Consider the following 15,774-nt stretch of genomic DNA (forward strand, 5'->3'; position numbering starts at 1 on the left):
AAACAGATCTTGTTTCTAGTTTTGTGATATAGCAAAATTTTCTACCCATACAAACAGGGTCAATAAAAAATCCATTTAAAAATCTCCATGAAGATATACATGCTACCAATGTCTAACTGATAATATTTTCAGCAAAACAACATAAGGAAAAAAAAGAAAAGTAATGAAAACAACTGACATCAAAATCTTAATTTTTGAAAAAATAAAATTTTATCAGGGTGCCTGGGTCACTTGGTTAAGCATCTGCCTTCAGCTCAGATCATGATCCCAAGGTCCTGGGACTAAGACCGACACGGGGCTCCCTGCTCAGCAAAGAGTCTGCTTCTCCCTCCCTCTCCCTCTGCTCCTCTCCTTACGTACGCTCTCTCAAATAAATAAAATCTTTAAAAATAAAAAAAATAAGTTTTATCTGACTAGAAAAGTATTTAATACTTAAGAGGCAGTGAAAAGCTTATTTCCGTTACATATAAACATCCACTTACCAAAGCATTAAGTGTCTCACTTTAAGAGATAAATCCAAGCAAAGCAATTGTCCTTGCTTACATGCAGCACAGATTTATAACATGTGGTGTGTGTTTAATTTAAATGTTTACATAAATAATATGGGAATAAAATCATATAATCCATGGACCCAATTGTTGACATATGCAAGTAAGTTGACATTTTCTTAAATAGCTCACAATACCACTTTTCTGAGAAAATGGAAAACACTTCAAGGGAAAAGGATCCTGATGAACATCTGTAGGTAAATTACACCAGTATATTTGTTCCTTACAACTGTGCATGATGTTATAATCTTTCTGAATACATTATCTAAAACTGAAATTGTGAAGCACATATTTCTTTGTTTTGCAATAGCTTATTGCCATTACGTGTGGACACTGGGACTTCTACTTGTAATACGTAGGAGAGCAGATGGGAAGATGTTACTAACTATGAGACTTACTTTCGTTTTACTCTTCACATCTGTACCAAAGCACTTCAGTTCCAATAAGTTGATAATTTAGGGACATACAATTTTCCCCATGTGTGCTCTTCAAATTTGAATGTCTGGTGCACAAATTTCATCTTTTTGCAATTTCTTCCCTTAAAAGGCATTTTTTAGTTTCCCGGACTATTAAGGAAACACAAAACTCACCTACAAATCTATTTGTAAATATTAATTCCCACTAAATCCATTAAGATTATAATCTCCCCAAATACAAAACCCCAAGTATAGAGAGGAGAAGCAGAGATATTATGTATCTATGTTCTCATTTCCCCTTAGTCAAATCAACAGCATACACAACATATATTTTTAATATCTATAAGAAACAGTAAATAAAGAACTACTGTTTCTTCACCCTCTGCCCTCACAATGTAAAAAGACAGAAAACATACTTTCATTCTTTATGAACAAAATACAATTTAAATCCAACCTGTTCTTGATCATTTATTCCAAAACTAAGACAAGTTCATTATTGGAAATGTGGAAAACAGAGTTAACAAAAAAAAAAAAAAACACCATTAATTTCTCATTATTGGAAATGTGGAAAATAGAGTTAACAAAAAAAATCACCATTAATTTCTCATTTACTGAGAAACATTGCGAATATTATAGCATATAGCTATTTCCTATGCACAGTATGTTCTTAAACAAAACTGACATCATACTCTATGTTGTATACACATTTCACGTTCTGTTTCTAACATTTAATGTATTATGAACATCTTTCATATAATTAAATACATAAAAGATTAGTTTTGATTATTATGTAATAATTACTTAAATTGCAATTTGAGGGCATCTGTGGTTTAATTTTTTGTTATTAGAAATAACGCTAAAGTGATTATCAGTGTACAAATATAATTTTTATACATTAGCTTCATTAGCAAATTTTTCTAATAATAATATAGCTGGATAGAGGTATAAATATTTTTGTTGCCTGTGTTTCATTCTCCCTGTCTTCTGGAAATTTTGTACCATTTTAGAAATCAACCTTCAGGAAATTAGAGTACATGCTTCTCAGCACCTTCACCAATCGGATCGCTATTTTTTTTTAAGAATTTATTTATTTATTTGAGAGAGAACAAGAGGGAATGAAAGGGAGGGGAAGAAAGAATCTGAAGCAGACTCCAAACTAAGTACAGCCCAACTTGGGGCTTAATCCCACAACCACGAGATCATGACCTGACCCAAAATCAAGAGACAGACACTTAACTGACTGAACCACCCAGGCTCCCCTATTTTAGATCTTTTTTCTCTATTATACTACACCATTCTTTTGCAATTTTTTTTTTTTTTACTAATACTAAGGCTGAATGTATGTACAGCTGTTCACACCCATACACGCTCACATTTACCCACATAAGGCCATCTATACATACCATACACACCATGCATCATATATATGATTTATATGCTTGCTCATATATATGTGTATACATATGTGCATATATATATATATGTGTGTGCATATATATACACATACATATACATGTATATATATATCAGGATACTTTTCTTCTTTCTGTATAAGAACACTTATAAAAATATTAACCCATTACCAAAACTTTAAAAACTTCAAAATTCATCACTTGCCTTTTAATAGTACATGCTGTGTTCTTTATTAATAGAAGTTCCCTCCTGTTATAAAGTCAAAACTATTTTATCATTACATCTAACTCTCCAATTGTCATAGTTATTCTAATGTATGATGAAAGGTAGGAAGTCAATTTATATTTTCCCTTCAATAATTTGTCAATTGTTCCAAAAACACTTTTCCCTACTGATTTGAAATATCTTTAACATAATTTTTAATATCAGAAAAATGTTCTTGCCAAGACTCAAGACTCTTCCTCTATCTGGCACATTTCATTCTTGAAAATGTATCAATAGCAGCAGCTGTGAATACTAGCCACCTATGTACTGATGAAAAATTTTACAATATGTGCACAAGTAAATCAAAACAATCCCTTTCATTCAAACAATACCATTTATGTATTCAAGCTCCCTTTAAGCTAATGCACAATACAACAGCAAGCCAGTATATAAGAGGAAGGCAGGAAAGAAAGGAACACACTACTCCAGAAAGTAAATCCAATATTCCCTTGTTTTAATGTTATATGACTACCTACTGATTATTTTGATATTACTGAAAAAAACTGATAATAAATGGGAGTAGAGTTTAACATAAATGTAATGGCTTCTAATGCTCAGAATGTCTAAAGTATCACTGTGTGTAACATTTAACTATACTTTATAATCTACATGTAACCTAAGAAAGAGTACCAAAGAAACTTTCAAGGAGTTGAGACAAAAAAAAAAAAAAAAAAAAGTTGAGACGAAAAAGCCACAACCTAGCAGGAATGTCTTTGTTGTTTTAAAAGCAGCCAAAACAATGTATTCTTTAGGAAAATCTAAAGCGCATATATAGAATTTTGCCTGTTGTGAACTTTGTATGTGGCAGACTTCTGCCACCCTGTCTTACGAATATAAATGGATTATAAAGCTTTAGAAAAAAGAAAAAGTTCAATGCTTTAGGAAAAAAAAAAGTTCAATTCTTTAAAATTTTTCCAAAGTAAAAAATAACTTTTTTAAGAGCTAAAAGTCAGCCCTGATACCAGTATTACTGACAGCAAACTATCAGAGTTACATTCAGCCTCTCACTTTCAAAGGCAGTAAAAGCTATATAATAGAACCAAATACTCTGGTCTTAATGTTTTATGAAGGTGACTGATGTCAGATTTAAGGCTGAAAAAATGCACTTTCTCTAAAACATAACTTAAAGGGACCAAACAATTATTATTTTAAAAGCTATTAGTATATTCTTCAGAGAATTTATTTTAATCCTAACTGTTTTCATAACTTCAAAGGAAGTTAATTTTGGAAAGCTCTTAAAACAATACCTTGCAGGGGCACCTGGGTGGCTCAGTGGTTTAAAGCCTCTGCCTTCAGCTCAGGTCATGATCCCAGGGTACTGGGATCGAGCGAGCCCCGCATCAGGCTCTCTGCTCAGCAGGGATCCTGCTTCCTCCTCTCTGCCTGCCTCTGTGTCTACTTGTGATCTGTCTGTCAAATAAATAAATAAATAAATCTTTAAAAAAAAATACCTTGCATATAAGTTTTATGTAAATTTTATCTATCACTACTTCATTTTTTAGGAGTGCACTTAAAAAATCCATCCAAGGGAGACACCTGGGTGGCTCAGTCAATTACGTGTCTCCTTTCAACTCAGGTAATGATCCCGGGGTCCTAGGATTGAGTCCCGCATCCGGCTCCTTGCTTGAGAGGAAGCCTGCTTCTCCCTCTGCCTGCCGCTTTCCCTGCTTGTGCTCTGACAAATAAATAAAAAATCTTAAAAAAAAAAAAAAATCCATCCAAGGGGCACCTGGGTGGCTCAGCAGGTTAAGCGTCCAACTCTTGATCTCAGCTGAGATCTTAATCTCAGGGCTGTGAGTTCAAGCCCTGAATTGGGCTCCACGCTGGGTATGGAGTCTACTTTAAAAAAAAAATCCTTGGGGCACCTGGGTTGCTCAGTCGTTAAGTGCCTGCCTTGGGCTCAGGTCATGATCCCAGGGTCCTGGGATTGAGCCCAACATCAGGCTCCCTGATTGGCAGGAAGCCAATTTTCTGTTTCTCCCTGTCCCACTCCCCCCCCGCTTGTGTTCTTGTTCTCACTGTCTCTCTAATAAATAAAATCTCTTAAAAAAAAAATCTAAAAGTTTAAAAAAAAAATTTTAAATAGGTGATTCACTCACCTGGGAGACATCAGTGTGTTCATTATTAGTCACATACACATCTAGCCAATTCAAAAACATTATACTCCTATCCCCTGACTGCCCTGAATTAAGGACTATTACATCCTCCTCAGTCTCCACACATACAAGGAAGTCAGAGATTGAAATCTAGAGTAAAGCAAAAGGTCAATGAGTTCTGCTATTTATCCAAGAGGAAAAGAGCAAAGGAGAATATAAAACAAGTGTCTTGAAAGACTGGAACATGAGTTTTTGTGTTCATTTCTAAATGAAGCCTAAATTATTATGACTTCCTTCTGCCTTAAAAACAGCTTTAATTTCTCAGGGATCCTCAGGAAATGGTTTTATTCTAAAAACAGATAGAAGTTTTCACCCAGTTGACATAAATGAACAACTCTACTTGAACTGCCCCTGCCTTACTCTCTGAGGCCTTCCCTATCACTGGGCTCTCATAAGACTTCACATACAAACTTACTTTCTGTTTTTCCACCATATCAAGTTCTTTTCAACACTAAGACCTTTGTATTAGCTGTTCCCTCAGCATCAGAGTTTATTTCCTGATCTTCCCATGGCTGGCCTCATCATTCAGGATTCAGATTACAAATTACTACTTCAGAAAAGCCTTTTCTTATTATCAAGTTAAAGGAGTCACTCTGTCACTATCATATCTCCTTAATTTTCTGTCTCACTTATTTTCTTAGTCAATTACTTCTTCACTTGGTTTCTACTCTTCACTGCAAGCTCCAGTAGGGCAAGAATTTTTATTTCATTCAATGCATTACAGCCAGCACCTAAAACACCATCATTTAAAAAGTGTTTAATACTTTTTTCAGCAAACACATTTAAGTGGTTTTCATTTCTGTCTGTTTTTAAAACATATCATCAAATTTTAGTGTAAGAAGCCCTTTATCTCACTTCCTCCCATAGAAACACTAAATCAACAACTACATATGGAGTAATTCCCACTGAAAAAAAACACTGAAAATTAGCTGAACAGCATCTTTCACAACAAAGGATAAAAGGGCCATAAGCAAGATGGTAAAAGATACAGAGGCAAAATTTTTCCAAAAACTCCACCCTCAGCATGGCAACACACAAGAAGGAGGAATTTCACAAGCAGAGCCTATCCCTAAGGGGCACCCCAAACCTTGGAAACAAAACCAGAGATATGAGGCCCCAAAAACATCTGGCTTTGAAAAACCCACATGGCTTAAATTAGGGGATCGTTGGGGATCTGAGATACAACTTTACCGGAGTTCAAACAAAGCAGCAGTTTGAGAGGTAAACAGATTATATGTAAATATTCAGTTGCTAATATTAAAGCATCTGCCAGGGGAGCCAGGATGAGTTAGGATTTTCCCCATGAATAGATACTGCAGAGCACCATTTATTATACTATTCCTCAGCCTCACTAGTGGAGATGGGCACATGTGGGCACAAATTTGCTAACACTATAAGCATGCCCTTCCCCAAACTCTTTCCCCGCCTTGCTAAAGCAACTGATGTGCACTTTGTTCCAATTCTCACTAAAGCCACAGGTGTGGTGTGCCCTGGCCCCAGAACCCTTTCCTGTCCTTATTAAGCCTGCCAGCATGTCCCATTCCCAACACTCTCTAACAGTCTCACTAAAACAAGTGGGCAAGCCCTGTGTGGACAGGAAATATTCCTTGAGTGCCTATCTGTAGTGGCCAGAAGGGCTTACAATCCTGGGCCTCATGGAACTGTAACATCTTAAGAACAGTTCTCAGCAGGATACCACACACAGGCACTACCCAGACATGGAACTAAAACACCCCCCACCTCCACAGTCTCCATGTGAAAGAGGTCTATTTATTTGCCCTGGAGCACCATTCAAAGGGACAGGCTTCAGGTTTGCCACACATCTCAAATCTAGAGAAAAACTCAGGAGGACACCAACTGCATACCCTACCTTGGCCTCTCAACAACTTACTGGTACCTCTCAGAAAGGACTTTATATTCTCACCTGAAGCTCTGATTCATGCTGCTGTCACCCAGGGGACACTTCCTAATCTAATCTGAAGGTCATCAGGGTCCATGATTGCAGCCCCACAAGAATGTATATTTTTGCATACTTTAAAAGCTACTGCCTAAGGGTCTGGTGTCCAATCAATCTAAATCTATATACTGACTGAGTTCATTCCCTTTGGAACACTGACAGGTCCTGGCATGCCCTCAAAAACTGGTATCTATATAAATAATAAACAGAAATAGAAATAAATAAATAAATAGAATAAATTGGGCTACTTAGACAATCACAAAAGTTCAACAGACAACTAAGAGCTAGGGCAAGGTTGAACAGTAAGATCCATTTCCTATACAGGACTACTCCTTCAACACTGGGAGAGGTATAGCTGTTTTACCTAATACACAGAAACAGAGACTAAAGCAAAATGAGACAAAAGAATGTGATCCCAAATAAAGGACAAAACAAAACCTCAGAAAAAGACATTTAAAAAACAGAGATAGTGGCGCCAGAGTTTTGAGCTGTGCTGCAGAAGGTGGAGTACAAGTCCTCACTGTGGTCCCCTGGATGCAGCTTGCCAGGACCGTGCCCTCCCTTGAGGAGCTGGACTCCTTCAAGTACAGCGACCTTCAGATCCTAGCCAAGAATCTGGGCCTCCAGGCTAACCTGAGGGCAGACAAGTTGTTAAAAGCCTTGAAAGCCCACCTTAAACTTGAGGCAAAAAAAGAAAATGAGAATCAGGACGTGACAGATGAATGTCTTTCTTTCCACGATGGAAGTCAGACCTCTGCATCATCCTGTGAGGAGGCTGAGCTTCAGAGCCATGGCCAGGAACAAACTGAGAGGGAGCCTCTTGGTCATGGCACCAAAACCAGAAGGTGCAGGACAGTCCTCAGGAACCCTGACACCCAGGATCATTCAGAGATAAAAGTGAGTGATCACACTGAATTCCAGAATCAGGAGAAGCAGGAACACCAGGATCTCAGAACAGTTGCAGAAATGTCTTCACCACCAGATGAGAGCCAAGGAGAGGAGAATGCCGTTTCCTCAGGAAAAAGAAGAAGAAATGGTAATGAAGATTCGAAGGTACCTTCAGAAGGAAAAAAGTCTCTCTACACAGATGGGTTTTCCAAACCTGGAAAAAGCAAAAGAATTATAAGCACAACTCCAAACTTTAAGAAGCTTCATGAGGCTCGTTTTAAGAAAATGGAGTCCATCGATCAATATATTGAGAGAAAAAAGAAAAATTTTGAAGAACACAATACATTTCATGAACTGAAGAAGCAGCCAGCCACCAAGGGCGCAGTGGTGACTCCAGTTCCTCTCTGGGGAAGGCTCCCCTTGGCTTGTACTCCTACCAGCCAGCGCCGCTCACAGGGCCAGCCACTGGATGCTGTGGGCAGGAGCACCTTGTGTGGGAAGGGCTCTGCCAAGCGTTCTGTGCTCTCGGCAACTAAAATGAACGTCAGGTTTTCAGCTACTACCAAAGATAATGAGCATAAGCGTTCACTGACCAAGACTCCAGCCAGAAAGTCTCCACATGTGACCATATCTGGGAATACCCCGAAAGGCCAGGCTGTGATCGGGATATACAAGATAAAGACCACAACTGGGAATTCTGCTTCTGTCGTTACATCACTCAAGCTGACAACTCAGGCAGCAGACTCCAGTCTCCAGTAAGAAGCCAGTGTTTGATCTCAAAGCAAGTCTGTCTCGTCCCCTCAACTATGAGGCACACAAAGGCAAATTGAAACCATGGGGTCAATCTAAAGAAAATAATTCTCTGAAGGAACATGTAAACAGTTAGCTTCCACAAGAAAACTTACAAACAACCTCCTCTCCAGACTAGGGAGGAACAACGGAAACAGCATGAGCAAAGACGAAAAAAGAAAGCAAAGGTTTTAGGAGCTCGGAGGGGCCTCATTATGGCTGAAGATTAACTTTTTAACATCCTATAAACAGTATTTTATTCTGAACCCTTTCTTTAGTGTAAATATTTTTTTCCACTGTCTTCCCCACTTTAGTCAAAAGATTCTTCTGCTTTGTTCACTATCTATGTAGTGTTGGTGGTTTTCCTCACAAGCCACATCCCTGAAAATGTTACTAACCTTAAAGCTCACAGATTCTTTCAAATGATTTTTACCTATCTCTGTACAATTCGGTTTTCCAGTGACTCATCCTATAAATTCTTGACCTAGATTTTTAACGTCAAGTTCCCTCTGCTGATAGAACTGGAATCCTCTTCTAGACAGAAGCATTTACCTGATTGGAGGTAGTTCTCCCACAAACTTCAGTAGAATTTGGACCACTAACAAGCTGAGAAAGCCACCTCTTCCTCCTCTGGAAAATCAAGTAGTCTTAATGAAACAAGGAATCAAATGGGTTAGTGATAACATATTCTACTTTGAAAAGTGTTTTGTTACCTATGCATGTTTGTTCAGATCACTTGATGTAATTGCTGTCTGTCACTCAATATATTCTTAAAAACTCTACAGTTCATTCTAGCCTGACTTATTTAAAAATAAACAGGGCCATACTGGAAAAAACAAAACAAAACAAAACCAGAGATAAATAATTTCCTTAATAGAAGTTAAAATTAAGGGACATAACATACTCACAAAATTGAGGAACAGAGTAAAAGAACACAGTGCGAACTTCCTCAAAAAGACAGAAAATATTTTAAAAGTACCAAACAAAAAAGTTGAAGAATACAATAACTGAAATGAAAAATACACTGGAAGGGCTCACCAGCAGACTAGATGATACAGAAGAATGCATCAGTGACCTGGAAGATAAGGCAGTAGAACTTACCTGGGTAGAACAACAGGAAGAAAAGAGAATTTTAAAAAAATGAAAATAGCTTAAGAAGCCTATGGGACAGCTCAAGCAGAATAACATTTTAATTATAGGGGTACCAGAAAGAAAAGAGAACAAAAAAGGAGCAGACAAGTTATTTGAAGAAACAATGGCTGAAAACATACCTAATGTGAAGAAGGAAAGAGATTTCTAGGTCCAGGATGCACAAAGAGTTCCAAATAAGATGAACTCAAAGATATCCACAGCAAGAACTTTATAATGAAAATGTCAAACGACGAAGATAAAAAGAGAATCTTAAAAGCAGCAAAAGGAAGACAAGTTGGTACCTACAATGGAACCACATAAGATGATGAGTCAACTCTTCAGCAGAAACTCTATAGGCCAGAAAGAAGTAGCAATGATATATTCAAAGTGCTGAAGGGAAAGAACTTCCAACTAAGCATATACTACCTGGCAAAGCTACTAAGCAGAACTGAAGGATAAATACATTTTTTTCAAGACAAGCAAAAGCCAAAGGAGTTGATCAACACTAAACCAGCCTTATAACATATATTAAAGGGTCGTCTTTAATCTGGAAAAAAGACATTAACATATAAAACATATAAAGTAAAATCTTGGGACACCTGGGTGGCTCAGAGGGATAAGCCTCTGCCTTCAGCTCAGGTCATGATCCCAGCATCCTGGGATCAAGCCCCGCATTGGGCTCTCTGCTCAGCAGGGAGCCTGCTTCCTCCTCTCTCTCTGCCTGCCTGTCTGCCTCCTTGTGATCTCTGTCAAATAAATAAATAAATCTTTAAAAAAAAAAAAAAAAGGTAAAATCTTGCTGGTAAGGCAAATACATAGTAATGGTAGCAGATTAACCAGTTATAAAGCTAGTTAAAGGTTAAAGGAGAAATAGTAGTAAAATTAACAATTACTACAATAAGTTAAGGGAAACAAAATAAAAATATGAAGTATGACAAAAAACACACATAGTGGGGAAAACAATGTGGTTGTTAGAATGCATTCAAATTTGAAAGAGAGAAAGTGAGATGAGAGAGTCTCTCTCTATATATACACATATACATACACATACATACACATACATTTACATACATGCACAAACACACACACACAAACTTATATGTGAACCTCATCCTAACCACAAAAGAAAATCTACAACAGTTATACAAAAGATGAGAAAGGAATCCAAACATAACATTAAATTCATTCATCGAAACACAAGGGAAGAGAGCAAAGAAAGGAACAGAAAAACTACAAAAAGAGCCAAAATGCAATTAACAAAATGTCAATTAGTCCATGCCTGTCAATAATTACTTAAAATGTAATTGAACTGAATTTTCTAATCAAAAGACCCAGAATGGGTGAAAGAATTTTTTAAAAAGACATCTATATATTGCTTACAAAAGACTCATTTTAGATCTAAGGATACAGAGTATGAGTGGAAGGAAAAGAAAAAGATTTTCAATGCAAATGTTAACGAAAAAAAGCTGCAGTAGCTGTACATTTAACAGACAAGACAGACTTTAAAACAAAGACTGTAATAAAAAGACAAAGTAGGGTATTACATAATGCTATACAGGTCAATCTAATGGGATATAACATTCATAAATATTCACCCCCAATAGGAGGTACCTGAATATATAAAGCAAATCTTAACAGACTTAAAGGGAGAAATTGATACTAATATAATACTAAGAGATTTTACTCCCCACTTGGATTAATGAATAAATCATCCACACAAAAAATAAAGGAAGTTATCAGCCTTACACATCACATTAGACCAGATGGACTTAATATACACAGAACATTCCATCCAAAAGCCACAAAATACAGTCTTGTATTTTGGCAAATATATAGTCATAGTATAGTCTTGTCACGTGCACATAGAACATTCTCCAGAACAGACCACACGTTAACTCACAAAACAAATTTCAATAAACTTAAGAAGACTGAAGTCATATCAAGCATCTTTCCAACCACAATGTTATGAAACTAGAAATCAATCAGAAGAATGAAACTGGAAAAAAAAATCACAAAAATGCAGAGATTAAACAGCATGCTACTGCAACCAAGGATTGAAGAATTCAAAGAGAAAATAAAAAAATACTGAGACAAATGAAAATGAAAAGGCAAGAACCTAAAATTTATGAGATGCAGCAAAAGCAGTTCATAGTAATACAAACCTACCTCAAGAAACAAGAAAAATCCAAGTAAAGGATTTAATTTTACAACTAAAAGAACTAGGAAAAAAAGAACAAAGGCCAAAGTTAGTAGAAAAAAAAAAGATATACTAAAGATCAGAGTGGAAATAAATGAAATAAAGGTTTAAAAAATAATAGAAAATATCAGTGAAACTAAGAGCTGTTTCTTTGAAAAGATAAACAAAACTGACAAATCATAACTAGACTCAGAAAGAAAAAGGCTTAAAATAAATGAAATCAGAAATGAAAGAGTATTTACAACTGATACCACAGAAATAGTAAAGATCTAAAATATTATGAACACTTAAATGCCAACAAACTGCATAAAACAGAAGAAATGGATAAATTCCCAGAAAACAATCATCTAAAAACTGAATCATGAATAGAAAATCTGAATAGATTAATTACTAGCAAGGAAACTGAATCTAATAAAAAAAACTTCCCAGCGAATGAAAGTCCAAAACCAAACAGCTCTACTGGTGAATTCTTCCAATCAAGGATTTAATACTTATCCTCCCCAAACTCTTCAAAAAAAAAAAAAAAACAGAAAATGAGGGAACACTTCCAAACTCATCTTATGAAGCCAGCATTACCTTGGTACTGAAACCAGACAAGAACACTACAAAAAATAATAATAATAATAATAAAAATTTTAAAAAAAAGGCAGAAGCAACAGCAGATGATTATGTCAATTATACTCCAGTATCCCTGATAAATATAGATACAAAAATCTTTAACAAAATATTAGCAAACCAAATTCAACAATACATTAAAAGATCATTCACCACGATCAAGTGGGATTTATTCCAGGTATGAAAGGATGGTTCAACATCTATAAATCGATGTGATATACTGTATTAACAAAATGAAGGATAAAAATCTTATGATCATCTTGACAGATGCAGAAAAAGCATTTGACAAAAAATTCAACTTCCATTTATGATTTTTAAAATTCCCAAAAAAGTAGCTATAGACAGAACACACCTCAACATAATAAAGGTTATATACAAAAAAACACACAGAACACGTCATAGTCAATGGGAAAAGCTCAGTGTTTCCTCCAGGATCGAGAACAAGACAGGAATGCTCACTCTCGCCACTTCTATTCAACATAGTTTCGGCAATCCTAGCTATGACAATTAGACAAGAAAAATAAACAGAAAGCATCCAAATACAAAAGGAAGATACAAAAGTGTCACCATCTGCAGATGAAATTATTATATATATAGAAAACCCTAGAGACTCCACAAAATACTCTTAGAAATTAGCAAAAGACTGAGTAAAGTGGCAAAATACAAAATCAATATACAGAAATTGGTTCCATTTCTATATAGTAATAAGGAACTATCAGAAAGAGAAGTTAAGAAAATCCCATTTACAATGGCATCAAAAAGAATAAAAGACCTAGGACTAAATTTAACCAAGGCAATGGAAGACCTATATACTAAAAACTGTAAAACACTGATGAATAAACTGAAGAAGACAAAAATAAATGGAAAGGTATCCAGTGCTCATGAACTGAAAGGATTAATAATAAAAAAAAGTCCCTACTATCCAAAGAAATCTACAAATTCAATGCAATCCCTACCAAAATTCTGATGGCATTTCTCACAGAAATAGAACAAAGAATCCTAAAATGTGTATGGAACCACAAAAGACTCAGAATACCCAAAGCAATGCTGAGAAAGAACAAAGCCAGAGGTATCATGCTCCCTGATTGAAGACTACACTACAAAGCTCTAGTAATCAAAAGAGTATGGTATTGGCATAAACTAAGACCAACAGATCAACTGAACAGAAAAGAGAGCCCAGAAATAAAGCCATACATATATGATCAATTAATTTATGACAAAGGAGGCAAGAATATACAATGGGGAAAGGACAGTCTTTTCAATAAATGGTGTTGGGAAAACTGGACAGAAAAAGGAAAAAGAATGAAACTAGACCACTACCTGACACTATATACAAAAATTAACTCAAAATGGGGACGCCTGGGTGGCTCAGTTGGTTGGACGACTGCCTTCGGCTCAGGTCATGATCCCGGAGTCCCGGGATCGAGTCCCGCATCAGGCTCCCAGCTCCATGGGGAGTCTGCTTCGCTCTCTGACCTTCTCCTCACTCATGCTCTCATTGTCTCTCTCTCTCTCAAATAAATGAATAAATAAAATCTTTAAAAAAAAAAAATTAACTCAAAATGAATTAAAGACTTGAATAGAAGACCAGAACCATAAAACTCCTAGAATAAAACATAGGAGGTAAACTCCTTGACATTGTTGTTGGCAGTATTTTTTTTTAAGATTTATGTATTTAAGTAATCTCTAAACACAATGTGGGACTCAAACTCACGACATGCTCTACTGACTGAGCCAGTCAGGCACTCATGCAGTATTTTTTTTTTATATGACTCCAATGTCAATGGGAACAAATAAAAAAATAAATAAGGGATTAAAATCCAAAATATGTAAGCAACTCCTATAATTCAATAGTGGAAAACCAAATATGCATTAAGAAATGGGCAAAGTACTTGAATATTTATTCCAAAGAATCCAAATGATTAACAGGTACATGAGAAGATATCAACATCACTTATCAGGGAAATTAAAATCAAAATTACAATGAGATATCACCTCACATCTGTTAGGATGGCCACTATAAATACAAAAAATATGTTTCATAAACAAAATATAAAAGTGTTGGCAAGAATATGGAAATATTAGAACCCTGGAACACTTATAATGTGGACGTAATAATGTAGCCACTATGGAAAACAGTATGGAAATTTCTCAAATAATTAAAATTAGAACTACCATATGATCCAGAAAAGAAAATAAGTGAAATCAGTATCTTGAAAAGATCTCTGTACTCATCAAAAGATAAAATGAATGGTGGTTCCTCGGTGCTAAGATGAGAGGGAAACACGGAGTTGCTTCATGGCTATAAAATTTCATTCATACAAGATGAAAAGTGCCAGAAATCAACATTGTACTTGGAGTTAATACTGTACTATACACTTAAAATCTGTTTATTAAGAGGTGAGATCTCATGTTATATGTTTTTACCATAATATTTTTTAAGATAACCATATAGAACAGAACAGGCCTCTGCAAGCATATTGATTCATTCCTACTTTGAATAGAGAAATTATTATTATTATTATTATTATTATTATTCTCTTCCAGCTACTACAGAGAAAAGAGTTATTTTTATAATTTATTTTTTTAAACATATAATGTATTATTTGCCCCAGGGGTACAGGTCTGTGAATTGCCAGGTCTACACACTTCACAGCACTCACCATAGCACATACCCTCCCCAATGTCCATCACCCAGCCAACCCTCTCCCGAGCCCTCTCCTCCCAGCAACCCTCTGTTTTGTGAGATTAAGAGTCTCTTATGGTTTGTCTCCCTCCTGATCCCATCTTGTTTTATTTAGAGAAAAGAGATTATATCCAAGTCTTTAGAAAAGGTGGAATCAGGAGTGCCTAGGTGGCTTGGTCAGTTAAGTATCCTGTCTTCAGCCCAGGTCATGACCCCAGGGCCCTGGGATCAAGCTCCACATCAGGCTCCCTGCTCAGTGAGGAGCCTGCTTCTCCCACTCCCTCTGCTGCTCCCCCTGCTTGTGCTTTCTCTTACTCTCTCTCCCCCCTCTGTTAAATAAATAAATAAACTCTTTTAAAAAAGGAAAAGGTGGAATCAAGAGAGACAGAGAAAGACACAGAGAGATGAGATCTTGTTTACATCAAATACTCTGGAGTATTTGAGCAGCATGCAAAATCACCATGGAATATCAGAAAACATTTGTGGATGGGTGTCAAAAAATTTAATAATAATTTACTATTTTAGGGATGCCTGGGTGGCTAAACCAGTGGATTAAAGCCTCTGCCTTTGGCTCAGGTCATGATCCCAGGTTCCTGGGATCAAGCCCCACATCAGGCTCTCTGCTCAGGGGGGAGCCTGCTTCCCTTCCTCTTTCTCTGCCTGCCTCTCTGCCTACTTGTGATCTCTATCTGTCAAATAAATAATAAATAAAAT

The 15,774-nt window shown here is 36.3% G+C and overlaps 2 protein-coding genes across 2 annotated transcripts in view; one reads left to right on the forward strand and one right to left on the reverse strand.

Annotated features, from left to right (window-relative positions):
* Nucleotides 1-15,774, reverse strand: part of DIAPH2 (diaphanous related formin 2) — a 987,699-nt gene that overhangs the window by 838,913 nt on the left and 133,012 nt on the right. The window lies entirely within an intron of this gene.
* On the forward strand, nt 7,289-8,775 carry LOC132007636 (nucleolar and spindle-associated protein 1-like). The gene is given in 3 exon segments (XM_059385900.1): nt 7,289-8,379; nt 8,381-8,521; nt 8,523-8,775. Coding segments are annotated over 3 exon segments (1,371 nt in total). The 3' UTR covers nt 8,662-8,775.

Source organism: Mustela nigripes, chromosome X (genome assembly GCF_022355385.1).
Source record: "Mustela nigripes isolate SB6536 chromosome X, MUSNIG.SB6536, whole genome shotgun sequence".
NCBI classification, from domain to species: domain Eukaryota; kingdom Metazoa; phylum Chordata; class Mammalia; order Carnivora; family Mustelidae; genus Mustela; species Mustela nigripes.